The sequence below is a fragment of the Fringilla coelebs genome, assembly GCF_963513975.1.
Source record: "Fringilla coelebs genome assembly, chromosome: 17".
Lineage (NCBI taxonomy): Eukaryota > Metazoa > Chordata > Aves > Passeriformes > Fringillidae > Fringilla > Fringilla coelebs.
The window spans coordinates 11418747-11436088 of NC_140043.1; the positions used below are offsets into that span (position 1 = coordinate 11418747).

General features: G+C 61.3%; 3 protein-coding genes across 7 annotated transcripts; 2 read left to right on the forward strand and 1 right to left on the reverse strand.

The window, feature by feature from the left end:
• Positions 1-114: 114 nt before the first annotated feature.
• Positions 115-4696, reverse strand: TCHP (trichoplein keratin filament binding). Of its 2 annotated transcripts, none has more exons than XM_084217358.1 (12): positions 4506-4696; positions 4254-4434; positions 4001-4057; positions 3397-3465; positions 3053-3211; positions 2723-2835; positions 2371-2422; positions 1924-2096; positions 1631-1712; positions 1264-1449; positions 1088-1195; positions 115-642 (listed from the first exon to the last, which is right to left on the reverse strand). In XM_084217358.1, the coding sequence occupies exons 1-12, from the start codon at positions 4676-4678 to the stop codon at positions 610-612; spliced, it is 1386 nt and encodes a 461-aa protein (XP_084073484.1). In that variant the 5' UTR covers positions 4679-4696; the 3' UTR covers positions 115-609. The 2 variants fall into 2 exon arrangements, with proteins under 2 accessions (XP_084073484.1, XP_084073483.1); XM_084217357.1 differs by having other exon boundaries at positions 2356-2422.
• Positions 4697-5820: 1124 nt separating this feature from the next.
• GLTP (glycolipid transfer protein) lies at positions 5821-8591 on the forward strand. The gene is made up of 5 exons (XM_084217229.1): positions 5821-5988; positions 6676-6737; positions 6926-7059; positions 7534-7684; positions 7848-8591. The coding sequence occupies exons 1-5, from the start codon at positions 5886-5888 to the stop codon at positions 8028-8030; spliced, it is 633 nt and encodes a 210-aa protein (XP_084073355.1). The 5' UTR covers positions 5821-5885; the 3' UTR covers positions 8031-8591.
• A 379-nt stretch (positions 8592-8970) lies between these two features.
• TRPV4 (transient receptor potential cation channel subfamily V member 4) lies at positions 8971-17342 on the forward strand. 4 transcript variants are annotated; one of them, XM_084216915.1, is made up of 16 exons: positions 8971-9049; positions 11287-11731; positions 12640-12812; positions 12970-13122; positions 13269-13409; positions 13498-13796; positions 14245-14424; positions 14509-14667; positions 14770-14862; positions 15028-15101; positions 15187-15352; positions 15552-15618; positions 15832-16145; positions 16277-16404; positions 16594-16715; positions 16851-17342. In XM_084216915.1, the coding sequence occupies exons 2-16, from the start codon at positions 11367-11369 to the stop codon at positions 16991-16993; spliced, it is 2577 nt and encodes an 858-aa protein (XP_084073041.1). In that variant the 5' UTR covers positions 8971-9049; positions 11287-11366; the 3' UTR covers positions 16994-17342. The 4 variants fall into 4 exon arrangements, with proteins under 4 accessions (XP_084073041.1, XP_084073039.1, XP_084073042.1 ...); XM_084216913.1 differs by lacking the exon at positions 8971-9049 and adding an exon at positions 9112-9215; XM_084216916.1 differs by lacking the exon at positions 8971-9049 and adding an exon at positions 11064-11192.

Below are 17342 nucleotides of genomic sequence, written 5' to 3' on the forward strand. Positions count from 1 at the left end.
GATCTGCACAAATCAACTCAATCTCCTCTCCTGTTGCTGCTGTGGTTTGCTCGTGTAAGAAAACCAAATCCTTGTTCAGGTTTCAATTATTTATTATTTATGAAACAAGTGAAAAACAATGTTTAAGTCTCCAGCACCTTCTGGAGAGGAACTGGACAAGCACTGTTGCCACAGCACCCATGATCTGATTTGCAATATACATTATTAATTAACTCCTCACAGTCCAGTGGGAACCCAGGCACAGCCTGATTCTCCAGGGTGGGAGTCTGACACAGCCCCACAGCTCCTCTTCCTGGGGAGACACAGATTCTTTTGTGGCCCTTTAATTTGCTGGGTTGCTCCAGCCTCTCATGTACTAAAATACATGAGCACAGCTCCAGGATGCAGAGTGAAGCAATTCACTTCTCTGAAGGTGCTCACACCTCCACCTTCCTGAAGACAGTAGAACTTTTCTCCTCCTCAGCTTGGTCACAACTAAATGGTTTCAGAAATCTACTTAGTCAAGTCTTGGTCTCACTGTAGGCTATTCCAGAGGCACCATTATTTCAGGAGTTCCTTGAGTCCTCAGTTTTCTTTCTGTAGTCTGGAGCTGCATCTCATGCTCATTCCTCAGGTCCAAGCTGCTCTTGGGTAACTGTAGAACTAATGGGGTCAAAACAAAGACCAGCACAGTTGATGGGCTCTGGAATTAATCCACACAAACTCTTGAGCATGCACAGGAGCTGATGGGCTGGGCAGGGGCTTTAGGAAGGGTTACTCAAATTTGAGCAGGACAGTCAACAAAGACACTGAGCAGGGGAGCTGTACTGTACCAACTGCACTAATGCACTTACAATAAATCCCTTTCAGCACTGAGCAACATTTGAGGCATTAGCAACACATCTGCCTCAAAAATTCTTCAAGAGTTAGGGCCTAATATATAAATATGAGCAAAAAAAGAAGAGAGAAGTGTAGAGCTCTGTGAGGGGAAGTGCCCTGGCACTATGATGTCTAAACTGCAGATCAGAGACGTGATGGTGTCACCCTCCATGATAGGTTCATGTGTTGGGGTGACCCCTGTGCCAGGGTGACCTGGCTGTGACCTTACCCTGCTGTGCCAGCCCTGCTTGGCCTCCTGCTGCTCCAGCTCCTCCAGGTGCTGCCGGGCTGATCCCTCCTGCTGCTTCCCCTCCTCTCCCAAGCTGTGCTCTGTCCCCTGCACAGGGAAAACCGGGTGAGATGGGGCAGCCTCAGCAGCAGTGTGTACTGGGGAGCTCAGCCTACCTGTGCCTGCAGCTCCCTCCTGTGGGCTCTCTGCTGTTCCTCCTCCTGCTCCTTCTCCCGACGAGTCCCTTCCTTGGCCTCCTCGAGTTCTTTGATCAGCTGCTCTCGATATTTAATGGATTCTTCTTGGGCCCTTCTGTTTAGCTCCATCTTCTCTTGGATCTGGCGCTGCCTGCCTGCAAGGACCTGTGCAAAGGGAGGGGACAGAGGGAGAAGATGGTGAAACAGTTCCCAGGAAACACACCAGACAAGCAAAAAAATTCCACCCCAGCATGGAAAGCTCTGACTCTCCAGAGGGTGGTGGGTTACAAGTGGAATGATGGTTTCATTGAGCCAAGGGGGACACATCATCAACAGCGGTCATCACCTCACTCATCAGGCGATCTCTGGCCACCTTCTCTCTTTCCCATTCTTCTTCCCTCTTCTCCCACATTTTTTTTGCTTCTTCCCTAAAGGAGAGAGGAAGAATTATCTCTGAGGTTAACCCCCAGGCACAGACAAGCTACCTTGTGCTTTAGAGGAGCACTGAGGTTTCTCTTCAGGTTTGTCCCGTGCCTGTTGGTGTGTCCCATCCTACCTGTGCCTCTCAGTGACCCCCTGACCTGGAACATTCAGCACACATGGACTCTTCAGGTGAGGTTCAGAGGTGGACAGACTCACCTGAAGATGGTCTCAAGCTCTGCTTCCCTCTCCTTTTCCAGCTGGAGCTGTTCCTCAATGACCTTCTTCATCCAGGCCACGTCTGCCACTGCCCGTTCCCGCCGCGCGCTCTGCCACCTCTGATCCTCCTCCTCTTTCTCCAGGAGGGCTGATAGGATTTGCCTGTCTGTCTCCTGGAGAAAAAACAGATTAACAACCATCCAACAGACTCCCAGCCTGTGTGCAGGGCTGCTCTAGGCAATACTGGTGACAGTGTCAAGGGTGTACTCAGCAAGATGCTCCATCTGCTGCTTCCCCGTGAGCTTTGTGCTCCAGCCCTGTGCACAAGCTGGAAGGGGCCCCCTGATCTGTAGGATTTAGAGGCAGACACAAACCACACACAACAAGTTTTTTCACCACACAGCATCTATAAAGTATAAATGAATCTCTTACCAGTTCCTCCTGTACCTGCTGCGCTCGTCTCCTTAACTGGATGTCACACTGATGCTTCAAAAAGCGACTGAAGGAGGAAAAAAAGCAAAATTAAAAAGAACAACAGTATCACTCTGACTCTAAAGCACCACATCATTGTACAGCAGCACCTGGGGAGGTACATCTGTGACAATGAGGAACCTGCTACCAGAAACAAAAAGCAGTAACAGCACCAGTGCCTCTGCTCCTTGGCTGCTGTGGGCAAGTCCACCAAAACCCAGATATTTACATCCTACCACTGCTCCCTGGAATATCTCCCTGTGCCCCAAGTACTGCTGTGAGCAGAGGAACAGATTCTATCCAGAACAAGCTCCACTTGATGTCCTACCCGAGCTCTTTCTTCCTCCGGTGCTCTTCCATTTGTTTCCTTTCTTCTTCCAAATTCTCCAGCTCCCACTGCTGCTTTAATAAATTCTCTTGTTCCTTTTTCAGCTTTGTTGCCTAAAAAGGAAAACACAAGCACCAAGAGAGAGTACATCAAAGAGCCACAACATCCCAGAGAGCATGCTTGACCAGAATTTGTACCCTGCTCTGCTCCTCTGCAGGCAGGGAAAACCCTCCCTGCAGTGCAAACATGGAGAGAGGTCAGGTCAGCCTTGCTGTATTTCCAAGTGAAGCAACAAATTCCTTTCTCCAATAAGGAGAAAGCCAAGATTACCTTTGTCTCCTGCAGTTTCAGTTCTTCTATCTGCTGAAGCAAGGTCTTCTCCAGCTGAGGCTTCTCTTCCTCTTGCCTCGTTCTTTCCAGCGCTTCCCCTCGTGCCGTTTTGTACTCGTTTTCATAACATTTCTTCTCTTCAAGTTTGGTCACCTCTTCCTTTCCCAAAGAAAAGAAAACAGCATTTCAGGTTAGCCTGACACAAAGAAACAACTTCTGGCTCAGAAAATCCACAGAGCAAGCTGGATGGCTTTGTTAATAGTGCCCTTCCTGGCAGCAGCTCCAGTGGCACAAATGTCACCCCACACACATTTCAGTCCTCCCAGTGACCAGAACCCCCATACCTTGTTTTCCTGTGTTAGCTGATCACCCCAAGCATCCCTCACGTGCTTCCCCTGCAGCTCAGAATCTGCCTGGAGACACAACAGATGTAACAGGGTAATCAGTGCCAGAGGTTCTGTCCTCCAGGACCTCCCAGACTCTCTGGAGCACCTCCTGTATCCCAGGAGGATCTGCTTCTGCAGAAGTGGGCTCATCTGAGCATTCAAGGTGCCCACCGGGTCCTGAGGATCATTGTCACATGGGAAACACCACAGGAGCAGCATGTGGATGGAATAAAGAATGAGGAAGCACCACAGTATGGCAGATGCAGCTATTAAGATTAATATTTTTATATTATTTATACTTTACGTGCCTGAGATATTTATATTGTGAGCTCTGAAAATTTGTTCAGAGTCTGAACAGATTTCTGACTTTTAAAAATACAGCTTTGAGAGGGCTCCTTAAAACTATTTAAGCTTAAACCCTTTCACTTCTTTGCCTTTCATTTATCAAACACGGCAATTACTGTGATGCAAGATGAGTGACCACAGTAGAGATATGACTTTCAAGTTAAAAACTGGTTTAATAAATACAAGGCAGCAGAGACCCAGGAGAAAACAACATCACCTCTCGGAGCTCCGCGTTGTTTTTGTTCCAGCGCTGCTGCAGCGGCGGGTCAGCAAACTGGGAACACAGAGCGAGGTCAGGTCAGGATAAGGGAGCGCTCAGCATCCCAAACCCCGCCGAGGCTGACAAGGGTTCGGGGCACCAAGCGGTGGCAACTCCAGCAAGTCCCGCTGGTACAGCTGAAGCGCGGGAGCGGCCCTTCACCGGACGAGCCCCGGGATGCGGGACGAGCACGGCCGGGCCGCTCCCTCACCTTCCTCCCGAACTCTCCGGGGCCGTCCCGCAGCTCCTGGCTCCGCATCCCGCCCGTCCGCCGCTCCCGCAGCTCCGCCGCCAGCGCCTCCCGCTCCTCGCCCAGCAGCCGCCGCAGCCGCTCCCGCCGCCGCTCCAGCCGCGCCGCCGCCTCCTCCGCGTCCCGCCGCGCCGCCTCCGCGCTGCCGCACACACCGGCGGCGGTCAGCGGGATCCCCGCACCGCCCCGGGACCCGCCGCACCGCTGCCGTACCTGGGCGGGGGGACGCGGGGCTCGCTCCACCGCGCCTGCAGGGAGCAGGCGGCGGCGGCGCGGGCGAAGGCGCGGCTGGTGCTCTCCCACTGCTGTCGGCTGCGCTCCTGCAGCTCCCGCCGCTCGGCCGCCCTGCGCTCCGGGCCGCGGCCCCGCCGCAGCCACAGCGACATCGCAACGCGCCCGCCCGCGACGGCTCCCGCCGAGGGACACGGCGAGACGGGCTCCGCGAGCACGGAGGGAGGCGGGGACCGACGGAGGGAGGCGGGGAGAGAGGGAGGGACGGGAGATGGAGCGGCGGCGGGGGATCGGTGCCTCCGCGCCCCGAGCGAGCGCTCGCAGGATGTGCGGGTACAGCCCGGGCCGGGCGCGGTGCCGCTGTGCCGGCTCGGAGCGGGCAGCACCGCGGGGTTTGTGGCGCTGTGAACATCTCAGGGTTTAAAGGTTTCTGTTTCTGCCCGCCTTGGCAGGGCACCAGCGCAGCAGCGCCCGCAGCGAACCCAAGCGGATCGGCCCGGTCTGCGTGACCGGGGACAGCCCGGGCACCGCCGGAGGGGCTGCGGGCATCCCGAAGTGAGCGCTGGACATCCCAGGACAGGCTCCGAGCACCCTGGGGTGGGCTCAGGGCACCGCAGGCACCATGGAACTGGCTACTGGCACCTCGGGAGGAGCTTCAAGCGTCCCGGGAGGGGGTCCGGGCATCTCTCAGGACGGGCTCCGGGCACCACGGGAGTCTGGCAGCGGGGAGGGAGGCGGCACCAGCCGGCAGCCCCCGCCGGTGACCCGCAGCTCCCCGCACCCGCCTTGTATCCGCACCCGCCCTACCAGCCGCCGATCGCTATCGCCCCACGACCTGTTTTTCCAGAACAACCGGTAAAAACACCGTATTTGGGGCCCTGTCACCGGCAGGTCTGCAGCGGATGGGCTGAGCCTCCCTCCGCTCCCACCTCTTCTTCACCTCTCCGTGTCCCCGCTCGGTGTCATTTTCCCACCCAACCCTTCACTGAGGTGTGTCATCACTCCCGCGCGTTGGGGTTTGTTTTCCATCTGTTCCCTATAAAATATTTATTTCCCGTGAATAATTAACGCCGGCCCGCCTGGCGCTCGGAACGCGCCCGGGGCAGCGCACGCTCCTGGGCACGGCCAGGCCCCGAGTCTGAGGGGGCGATGGGGGTGTGGCCTCCTCGTTGGGATGAAAGTCCCGCCCCCCACCGCTCCGACCAATGGCTGCGCAAAGGCCATACGGGAGATGCGCAACCATTGGTCGGGGCGGCGGGGGGCGGAGCGTGGCGTGGGCGCGCTGCCGGGTCGGCCCCCGCTGCCTCAGAGCCCCCTCAGCCGGGGAGCGGTGAGGGGGAAAGGGGCCGAGCTACGCCGGTCATGGCGCTGCTGCTGGAACACGAGTTCAAGCCGCTGCCGGCTGATAAGCAGATCGAGACTTTGCCCTTCCTGGAGGCCGTGGCGCACCTGCCGCCGTTCTTCGGTGAGACCGGGGTGGCCGGGGCTGGGAGATGCGGGCTGGGACCAGGCCTGCTGCGGGCTCAGCCGCTCCGGGTGCCCCCTCCCCGGTTCCGGGTGGTGACCCCCCTCGCTGATCCAGGGCTCACGCCGGGCTTGGCTGCTCTGCCAGGACCGGGGTTGCATCACGGTCCTGTCAAACCTGCCGAGCAGCCCCGTTGGGAAGCGTCCTGCCGTCCCCTGGAGCACCTCATGCAGAGGCATCGCCCGGGGCAGGAGCTGCCATCCCACCCATGGATCGCACCCCGTGTCGCGACACGGGTGGGTGTCGGCGTGGCCGCCCTCGTGGCACAATGTGCCCGCTGCCCTCCACAATGTCAGCTATTGTGTGGCGGCTCGGTGGCAGCCCCGGAAGGGCAGGACGTGGGGCTGCCTGCCTGCCTGCGGACGAGCAGTGTCCGGTGCCGGTCAGGCTGTTCCAGGATGTTCTGCCAGGGCTGTGTCCCGGAGCCACGGGGATTGGAGGTCGGTGGTGGGGCCGCAGTAGGTGGCAGGGCTGTCCCAAGGGCCAATAGCCATCTCTGAAGCTCAGAGATCCCTTTCTAGTCTCAGTGGCCAGGCTGTGCTTAAAGTGAAACCTGTTGGTTTCGGGAAGTCTGTGGTGCCCCCTGTGTCACCAGTGTCTAACTGTCCTCCCTCCCTGTCTCCACAGATTGCCTGGGGACTCCCATCGTCTACTCGCCAGTGAAAGCAGACCTGACTGGAAATATCAAGGTAGGAAGGGACTCAGGAGGGCTAAGAGAAGAGAATCCCTGGGGAAGAGATGCTGTGGGACTGGAGGTGTTTCAAAAGGCTTTTCTTCCCACGGGGACTTTGGGCTCAGCTCACTCGGTCAGGTTTATTCCCAGAGCTCCTGCTCAAAGTCCCTGCTCCCAGATGCCAATCCCCTTTTCTGCCCTCAGAAAATCCGGGCAGTTTATGACTCCAACCCTGCCAAGTTCAAAACTCTGCAGAACATCCTGGAGGTGGAGAAGGAGCTGCATGGCTCGGCCTGGCCCAAGACAGGCGCGACGCTGGCGCTGATGTGGTTGAAAAGGTGACTCACAGCGTCGGGAGCTGCTCTGGCTGTGTCCCGGCATGTGGGGAGCTGGAGAGCTCCAAACAGAGGCTGGGCTGGTCCCTGTGGGCTGGGGCTGGGCAGCTGGCAGTGGGGTGCTGTGTTTGGGGAGCAGAGCTGTTGGGAACTCCCTCCTGAAATCTTCCCCTCGGGAATGTACAGGGGAATTCAACCTCAGAGCATGAGCCCACAAACTGGACAGGTCGGTGCCTGGAGGATCCACTGGGCTGCACCTGCCCAACTCAGCCCTCAGCCCTGGCCTCACCTGGGGGGATCCATCCTGCCCTTCTCTCTCTCTCTCTTCCCTGGATGGGCACACAGGGACAGGCACCAGCTCTGTGAGAGGGATGCACTGCTGGGACTGCAGGTTTTTGGGATGCTAGGAAACACCAGGCTGGAAGCTGGAAAGCATCACCCACTTCCCTGAGCCCAACATCTCTGCTCTTCTCCCAGGGGTCTGAAATTCATTCTGGTGTTGCTGCAGAGCATCTCTGATGGGGAGAGGGATGAGGAGCATCCCAACCTCATCCGAGTGAACGCCTTGAAGGCTTACGAGATCGCGCTGAAGAAATACCACGGCTGGATGCTGCAGAAGCTCTTCACGGTGAGCTTTCCCTCCCTCTCCAAGCACCCAACCACCATCCCTAAGGCTGCTCCCGTGCACTGACAAATGTCTGGAGATTCCATGGTGTTGGCACATGGGAACAACCCAACCCATGGTCTCTGTTGGGTTTGTGGGAGTCAAACACCCTCTCCCTGTTTTATAGGGCTCGGTTTATGCTCTTCCCTACAAATCCGATTTGCTGAAGGCCTTGGAGAAGGGTAAAGAAGTCAAGGAAGAGGAAAGCATAGAAAAAATCCACCAGTTTCTCACCAGGGTCACTCCAATCCTGGATGCAATTTATGAGATGTACACGAAGATGAACGCTGAGCTGAGCTACAAAGCTTAAAGCTGGCACAGGATTGGCACAGATTAAATAACCTGTGATGGGTGTTACCCATGTCTTCATCACTGAGGCAGCTGGGGCGGCTCCCAGCTCTCCAGTGACTTCGATTCCTGTCTGGATCTGCAGTGGATAATGTCTTTTCTAACCAAAAAATAACAGTAATTAACTTTCTATTAAGAATACGGCAATAAAACAATTGTGGGTGTCACCTTTGGATTTCCCAAGAGGAAGAACAAGTGTTTCTAGTCCCAACTCCTGGATTCCTGCCTTCAGTGGGGCAGGGAATGAAGTGTCCTGCTGATGAATGAAGTGGCACTCGGGCTGTGCCTGGAACCCACCGACGAGCGCCTCGTGTTGATTGGCACTGGATTGTCTGGAACGATGCCCATGGAGGAGGAGCTGATGACTTTCCTGGGTGATCCCAACTCCTCCGGTGCTGGCCTGGGATCAAGCCCCTGTGCTGGGATTCAGAAACCAGGGACTGTCCCCGTGGTGTTTGCGGTGCCTTACGAGCCCCCCTCGCCTCCTGAGCCCCAGGAGCAGCAATTAATAAAAACTGACAGTACCCGTGGCCTGGGAGCCTCATTTGGGGCTGTGTCAGCCCCAAAGGTGTTTGGGGAGACTCTTTTAGGGAAGGTGTTTTGGGGCAGGGCTGTTTTGGGTAGGGAGATTGGTGGTTTTTTTCCTAGGGGAGCTGTTTTGAGGAGGATGTTTTGGAGCTGTTCCTGGGAGGGCTGTTTATGGGAGGGATTTTGGAGCTGTTCTTTGGGAGGGCTGTGCCAGAGGCGTTTTTCCTGGGGGCTTAGTTTTAGGGGTGTTCCTTCTGGGCTGTTTTGTGGCCGGTGTTCCCGGGAGACTGCCCGGGGCCGGGGGGGCGGGCGGGGGCCGATCCCGAGGGCGGGTCCCGGTGGCGCCTCCGCCGCTGGAGCCGGGGCCGGGGCGGGGAGGGGCCGCTCTGCGGACCGGCCCCGGGCGACTCGGCGGCGCCGGAGCTTACGGGACTTTCCACGGGACCTTTGGCGGTACGGAACCGGGGGAGCGGGCAGTGGGGGGCACGACCGGGAGTGGGACGGGCCGGGACACGGAAACCGGGGCTGGATAGAGCCTCTGGTGCGGGGACACGGAAACTGGGGCAGGATGGGGCTCTCCGGGCTGCACACGGGGAGCGGGGCAGGATGGAGACCCCAGGTGAGGCCGGGGTCGGGGGCTGAGCTGGGCAGGGTCAGGTGAACCCTTATGGATGCCCCGGCACTGTCCGGACAGCCTGGGGACCCATGATCCGAGACTGAGGTGCCGGGTGGGTTCCCGAGCAGAGCTTTGAGGGGGGGGCTCCCATCGGCTCCGACCCCCCCCGTGCTGCCCACACCCAGCTCCTGGCCGTTGCCGAGGTGAGCACGGGCCCTCTAGTGAGGATGATTTTGGGAAGCAGCTGCATCATTTGGGACGAGGATTTCCGACTAGAACACGCTGTGGTTTCAGTGATTCACTCCCACCGGATCTTCCTTTAATGTCATGGGACACCCTCCCTGCCGCCCACCCGTAGATGTCCCCGCACATCCCGGTGTTGGTGACAGCGTCCGTGCCCCCGTGGTGGGCGGGACTGGACACTGACTGGGGACACTGGTCCAACTGGGAGGTACCTTGGTGGGATGCTGGGAAGAGGTGGGAGCACAGGTGGGGTTTGTGTTGGATGCGAGAGCTGCGCCTTGACTCAGTTATTCCATGAGGTGAGGAAGTTTGAAAAATCCAAACCCAAATAACCAAGGGGCCAAATCAAACCCCTGTGACAGCACCTTTCCTGGCAGCACCCGGGCTGACGGCACCAGCCCCGAGTCCCTCATTTCCCACACAAGCTTCAGTCCTGGCTGGTGACAGCAGGTGTGGGACAGCCCGTGCCGTGTCCGGGTTTTCCCTAAAGCTGCACTTTCCCGGGTCCCAGCGCAGTTTGGACAGGTCAGGTGCTCCATCTTCATTCCCAGCCCTCAGGGTCCGTGTGCTCGGCAATTCCCTCTCCTCCCTTGTCCAAGGTCAAACCGGCCATGCTGGAGCCCCTGTTTGCATGGGGTCGGGATGTGGGACCTGCGGGCTTTGGCAGGTGCTTGTGGAATTTCTTGCAGAGATGAGGATGGCAGGAAAGTCAGCAAAGAGGAGAAACTGTCAGCTCTGCGTCCCCCAGGGCTGCACTGTCCTTTCTGGGTGTCCCCAAGGGTGGCAGGGAGAGGGGGCTGCTGCCTGAGCCCCCTCCGTGTCGCTGCAGGGTTTGGGGCCGTTTGCCACCCTTCTCCCCCATGCCCTCGGGGGCACCGCGTGGCTGCCAGCACCCTCTGCCTCATCCGAGCCCTTTTCCCGGCCGGGCTGCCCTCCCGACAGAGCCCAGCCTGCCCCTGTGGCTTGTCGCACAGATCTCCAGCCCAGCACAAAATGACACGTTTCCCGCTGCTTTTTCCGTCCCTGGAGAGCTGAGCTCTCCGCGGGCGGGAGCCGTGCTGAGCCCTGACGCTGCTGGGTTTCGCCGGAGGGTTTCGGTGGAAAGCGGGGCTGGGGGAGTGTCTGGGGTCAGTCACCTGTCCGTGTCCCGGACGTGGCGGGCAGGACGAGGTGACACGGTACAGCGCTCTGCTGGCCGCGCTGATGGCACGTCTCTCCTTCATCTCCACGTCCCTCTGGGCAGCCTAAACCTGTAATTTCTTGTCCCAGCCGCTGCTCCTGCCCTCCCGCGGGCTGCAGCCCCCCTCCGTGCCGCGCCCGTCCCCTCCCGGTGCCCAGATCGGGTCCCACCGAGCCCCCCCGGGTTGTGGAGCATCAGGAGCAGCCCTGGCCCCGCTCCCAGCGCTGCTGCGGTGGCAGCTCCTGCTGCCTCTGGGCGCTTCCCTGGACGCTTCCTTGCATGTGGGGAGTATCCCAAGGAATGTTTTCTTTCCTTGGGCGGCAGATCGCAGCGCACAGGGTCTGCTCTGTGCCCTGTCCTGGGCTGCACCCCGGCTGACCGCAGCGGGGCCGGGCTCGCCCTCGCCCAGCACGGCAGCGCCGCAGCCGGAGGGGCCCCCGCAGACGTGAGGGGTCCCCGCAGCGGCTGGGTGGGTGCCGAGGAGAGCCGGGACAAGGCAGGACCGTCCGGGTGATTCTGAGCTGCAGCGGGTCTTGCCGGCCACAACCTCTGCCAGGGTGGGTGTGGGACGTGTCCCGCCGCGGGGCTCGGAGCCCCGGGGAGAGGATGGAGATGGTATTTTGAGGGTGACACGGGGTTTTCCTCTGCCAGGTCTCCTGCTCTCGTGGAAGGAGCCGGGGGTCACAGCCAGCCAGGCAGATCAGTCGTGCCCGTCCCTCCGGGCAGGGACCATGGCAGACAGCGAGGACGCCCCGCGCGATGCCGGGGAGGGCGCGGGGGAGGACGGCTCCCTCCAGAACGAATCCTTCCCGCTCTCCTCTCTGGCCAACCTGTTCGAGAGCGAGGACGCCCCGAGTCCCGCCGAGGCAGCGCGGGGTGCCCCCGTCGCCGGCGATGGAAAACAAAACCTCCGCATGAAATTCCACGGGGCCTTTCGGAAAGGCGCCCCGAAGCCCATGGAGCTGCTGGAGGCCACCATCTACGAGTCCCCCGTGGTGCCCGCGCCCAAGAAAGCCCCCATGGACTCCCTGTTCGACTACGGCACCTACCGCCACCACCCCAGCGAGAACAAGCGCTGGCGCAGGAGGGTCGCGGAGTGAGTACGGGACCCCCGCGTCCCCCGGTGCGGCGGGGGGACCTGGGGTGGGACAGCCCGGTGGGGATGGGGACGTTCAGTAGCTGGGGACGTGGGACCTTCGAGCGGCGCTTTGGGCAGAGGTGCCGCTCACAGGGAGCAGCTCCCAGCGAGTCCCAGTGGCAGCGCTGGGCTGTGCCCTGCCGTGAAGGAGCTCCGCAGCCCCCGGTACCGCGGGGCCGGGAGCGCTCCCCTTCCCCCTTACGGGAGCCATGAAAGAGGCTCTGTGCGCCCGGCCGCTCCCCTGGCCGGTGCGGCAGTCTGGCTGCGGCATGAAAAGGCTTTTCAGGAGGGCCTCCACCCTGCCAGCGCCAGGAAACCGGAGCCGGGGGGGGCAGCCCGCGGCCGGACGCACAATGCCCCTCTGTGCCGGGCACCTGGGGCGGCCCGCCAGTGTCCCCACCCAGGGGTGCAAGAGGCTTAGGAGAGCGGGATGTTCCCCGTAGAGGTGGGTGGAGGGGGCCAGGGTGCCCCATGAGCCCTCAGACTGGAAGTTACCGGCCGGGGCAGCCGCCAAACGTCCTGCCCCCGTTCCCGGTGCCCGGAGCTGCACCCGGTCCATCCCCCCCGCCCTGCTGCCGACTGCTCCGACCGGTCTGGCTTCACCCGTGGTGCCGGAGCGTGACCAGCCCGCCGCCCGTCCCTGCCGGGGGGCACAGCTGGGGCCCCAAGCGCTGCAGCACCTGGGTGGGAGCTGGCAAGGCAGCGGGAGCACCGGGCTGCTGTGCATGGGGAGGTTGCGCTGGCCTCACCGGTGACCCCGGCCGGGAGGTGTCCCCAGTGTCTGAGCAACCCCAAGCTCGTCGCACAGGTGGGGGAAGCCGAGGCAGCGGCTCCTGCTCCCAGCGCTTCTGGCGTTTCTCCCGCAGGAAGCAGCCGCCCGCCGCAAAGGGGCCGGCTCCCGACCCGCCCCCCGTCCTCAAGGTCTTCAACAGACCCATCCTCTTCGACATCGTCTCCCGGGGGTCCCCGGCCGGCCTGGATGGGCTCCTCTCCTTCCTGCTCACCCACAAGAAGCGCCTGACAGACGAGGAGTTCCGAGGTGAGGACCTGGCTGTTCCTTGCCCTGCTGCCAGGGCTGGGCTGTGACCCCTGGCGATCCCTGTGTTCCTGGGGGATGCGGATGCACAGCTCTGGCATGGGGAGCCGGGGGCCTGAGGGGTTTGCCCTGGGCCCCCCTCAGCACCTTCCACTCGCAGAGCCCTCCACGGGAAAGACCTGCCTGCCCAAAGCCCTGCTCAACCTGAGCGGGGGCAAGAACGACACCATCCCGGTGCTGCTGGACATCGCCGAGAAGACGGGAAACATGCGGGAGTTCATCAACTCGCCCTTCAGGGACGTCTACTACCGAGGTGTGGGGGGGCGTGGGGCCACTGCTGGTCCCCCTGGGCATGGGGGACACCGGGGTGGTTCAGGGACCGGAGGAAGGGCCTGGCAAGGCTGGGACGCGGGGGAAGTGCCGGGGCAAGGCGGTGGCTGACGGGCGGTGGTGGCACAGGTCAGACAGCCCTGCACATCGCCATCGAGCGCCGCTGCAAGCACTACGTGGAGCTGCTGGTGGAGAAGGGAGCAGACGTCCATGCCCAGGCCCGCGGCCGCTTCTTCCAGCCCAAGGGCGAGGGCGGCTACTTCTACTTCGGTGAGCAGGGAGGGAGCCGGGGGGCTGCGCCCCAAGGTGTCCCCGCAGAGGGGCAGGGGTGGCAGGAGCCGCGGTGTTGTCCCCGCAGGTGAGCTGCCCCTGTCGCTGGCCGCCTGCACCAACCAGCCGCACATCGTGCACTACCTGACGGAGAACGGGCACAAGCAGGCGGACCTGCGGCGCCAGGACTCCCGCGGCAACACCGTGCTGCACGCCCTGGTGGCCATCGCCGACAACACCCGCGAGAACACCAAGTTTGTCACCAAGATGTACGACCTGCTCCTCGTCAAGTGCGCCAAGCTCTTCCCCGACACCAACCTGGAGGCTCTGCTCAACAACGACGGCCTCTCCCCGCTGATGATGGCGGCCAAGACCGGCAAGATCGGGGTACGGTGTCCCCCCCGCACTGGGGACGTCTCCCTGCTGTCCCTGCCGAGCCCTGTCCCACTCAGTGCATGCACGGCTTCTCTCTGCAGATGCTGGTGGAAACCTGGATGTGCAGCCCTATTAACCTGGCTAATTAACACCCCTTTGTGTTCTGGCCCTTTCCCAATTAACTCCAGACCCTCACACAGCCCATCTTCTCCCCTGCCTGCCCTTGCCTCTGGTGGGGCAGGCAGGGGAGTCTCCAAAAATGCAAAACCTGCAGCATCCTGCAGAGCTGCAACAGTGCCTGCATCACCCCAGGAGCACCTGGGAGCACCCTGAGCTCACTGGGGTGCAGGGAGGATGCACCCCAGGATGGGGTGGGAGGAGGGCAGGGTGCCCCAGGCGGGTGGAGCCAGGTCTGTGAGTAGCAGTCCTCCCTCCCTCCCTCCCTCCCTCCCTCTGGCAGATCTTCCAGCACATCATCCGGAGGGAGATCACGGATGAGGACGCCCGGCACCTCTCCAGGAAGTTCAAGGACTGGGCCTATGGCCCCGTCTACTCCTCTCTGTACGACCTCTCCTCGCTGGACACCTGCGGGGAGGAGGTGTCTGTGCTGGAGATCCTCGTCTACAACAGCAAGATCGAGGTGTGTGGGGCTGGGGGGGACTTGGAAGGGTCTGGAAGGGACTGGGTGGCCCTGTCCCCTCCGTCAGCCCCCGTGTCCCAACAGAACCGCCACGAGATGCTGGCTGTGGAGCCCATCAACGAGCTGCTGAGGGACAAGTGGCGCAAGTTTGGGGCTGTCTCCTTCTACATCAGCGTGGTCTCCTACCTCAGTGCCATGATCATCTTCACCCTCGTCGCCTACTACCGCCCCATGGAAGGCCCTGTGAGTGCTCAGGCTGGCAGAGCCCCTTGGGCCAGCCCTGCCTTGCAGGGGGGTCTGTCCCAGGGGATGGGGGAGCAGCTCAGCTCTGTCCTCTCCCCGCAGCCGCCCTACCCCTACACCAGCACCGCCGACTACCTGCGCCTGGCCGGGGAGATCATCACCCTCCTCACTGGAATTCTCTTCTTCTGCACAAACGTCAGTGGGGCAAGGCAGGGGGTCCTCCTCTGGGACCACTGAGAACTCTTTGGGGTCTCCAGGGGTGACAGCCCCATCCCCTGAGGCATCCACTGCTGCCAAAGTGGCCCCAGACATGGGGAGCCTGTCACTCGAGACCCTCCAACCTTTGCCTCTCTCCCACAGATTAAAGACCTGTTCATGAAGAAGTGCCCAGGTGTGAACTCCTTCTTCATAGATGGCTCCTTCCAGCTGCTCTAGTATGTGGGGAACCCCCAGGGCCACCCCGAGCCATGGTACCCCCCAGGCTCGTGGCTGCTGGGTCTGACCCCAACTCTCCTGCAGCTTCATCTACTCAGTGCTGGTGATTGTCACGGCGGGGCTGTACCTGGGTGGCATCGAGGCCTACCTGGCTGTCATGGTCTTTGCACTGGTCCTGGGCTGGATGAACGCCCTGTACTTCACCCGTGGGCTCAAGCTGACAGGGACCTACAGCATCATGATCCAGAAGGTCTGGTGGGGTTGTGGGTCTTGTCCTTCTCCAGGGGTGATCCTCCTGTGGAAGTGCAGCCTGAAGAGGTTCCTCCAGGCTTTGTGAAGGGTTCCTGTGGCTCTCCACTGCCCTGCTCCCAGCCTAGCTGTGCCAGCAGCGCAGCTTGATGATGATGCTGTGGCCCAGCTCATCTCACCCTGCTCTCCACCACTTTCAGATCCTCTTCAAAGACTTGTTCCGCTTCCTCCTGGTCTACCTGCTCTTCATGATTGGCTATGCATCAGGTAACAGCCAGCATCCCTGGCTGGGGGAGGGACAAGCCCTGGGCTCAGCCTGGCTGGGCAGGGGGCTGCAGACCCCCAGCTCCATCCCACCTGCTCACAGGCTCAGCCTTTGCCTCCTCCCATGGTGGAGAAGGTCTCAGTCAGCACAGAGCCCCACTGGGGCCCACTGTGGATCCTGTCCTTCCACTGCTGTCCCTGTCCCTTCTCCCCCAGCCCTGGTGTCCCTCCTCAACCCGTGTCCCAGCAGTGAGTCCTGCAGCGAGAAGTCCAACTGCACAGTGCCCACCTACCCATCCTGTCGGGACAGCCAGACCTTCAGCACCTTTCTGCTCGACCTCTTCAAGCTCACCATCGGCATGGGCGACCTGGAGATGCTCGAGAGCGCCAAATACCCCGCCGTCTTCATCATCCTCCTTGTCACCTACATCATCCTCACCTTTGTGCTCCTCCTCAACATGCTCATCGCCCTCATGGGCGAGACCGTGGGCCAAGTCTCCAAGGAGAGCAAGCACATCTGGAAGCTGCAGGTACCACCTGGGCGTGGCGGGATGGGGGCTCCAGGAGCCGCCTGTGCCTGGGGGAGCTGCAGCATCCAGGCATCCCGAGCTCCCTGGGAAAGGCAGCTCCATGCTCAAGCAGTGCCTGGTGTCCCTGGCAGTGGGCCACCACCATCCTGGACATCGAGCGCTCCTTCCCGGTGTTCCTGCGGAAAGCCTTCCGCTCGGGGGAGATGGTCACCGTGGGGAAGGGCACGGACGGCACCCCCGACCGCCGCTGGTGCTTCAGGTAAAGGTGGGCTCCCTCCGAGGCTGGGGAGCAGCTGAGCCTCTCCCAGCAGCGTTTTTGGGGGGCTGGCACCGTGCACTCCTTTGCTGGGTGCTTTGTAGCAGTCTGGAGGCAGCTGGCGTTGCCGGAGGTCCCGCCCCGGCTCCCGGGCGCTCCGTGCAGCCCCTGCAGGTCTGATCTTCCCCACAGGGTGGACGAGGTGAACTGGTCCCACTGGAACCAGAACCTGGGCATCATCAGTGAGGACCCGGGCAAGAGCGACACGTACCAGTACTACGGCTTCTCCCACACCATGGGCCGGCTGCGAAGAGGTGAGCGCCGCGCTGTGGGCTGGGACATCCCTCAGGATGCTGCTGGCAGCCTCCGATGAGCGCCAGGAGCAGAGCCGGGGGCCTGGCGAGCAGCCACAGGCTCCCGGCTTTGCGCATCTCTCACCCTCTCCGCAGATCGGTGGTCGACGGTGGTGCCACGCGTGGTGGAGCTGAACAAGAGCTGCCCGCCGGAGGAGGTGGTGGTGCCCCTGGGGACCATGGGCACAGCGGAGCCGCGGGAGCGGCGGCACGGCCATGCCCCGAGCTCCCCGCTCTAGCGCGGCAGCACCGGCAGCTGATGGACTCTGCCCGGGCCCCCGGAGCGGCTCCGGAATGCCCACTGAGCTGGATGGTGCTTGTCTGCTCCTCAGGGATTCGCGCAGCCTCTGTCCCCTCGGGCAGCCGCTGTCCCGCCCGGATGGGGACCTGGCGCTGCCCCGGCGGTGCCCGCGCTCTCGGCTCTCACCGGCGAGCCCAGCGCCACCGCTTCACTTCGCCGTGCCGGGGCCGTGCCGTGCCTGGAGCCTCGGGCCGGGGTGGGGAGCGCGGCCCCCGCCGAGGCCGATGGTTTTGCCACAGAGTTTTGCACAAGATTTATACGGTTATTTATTTAGTAATAAAGACTGA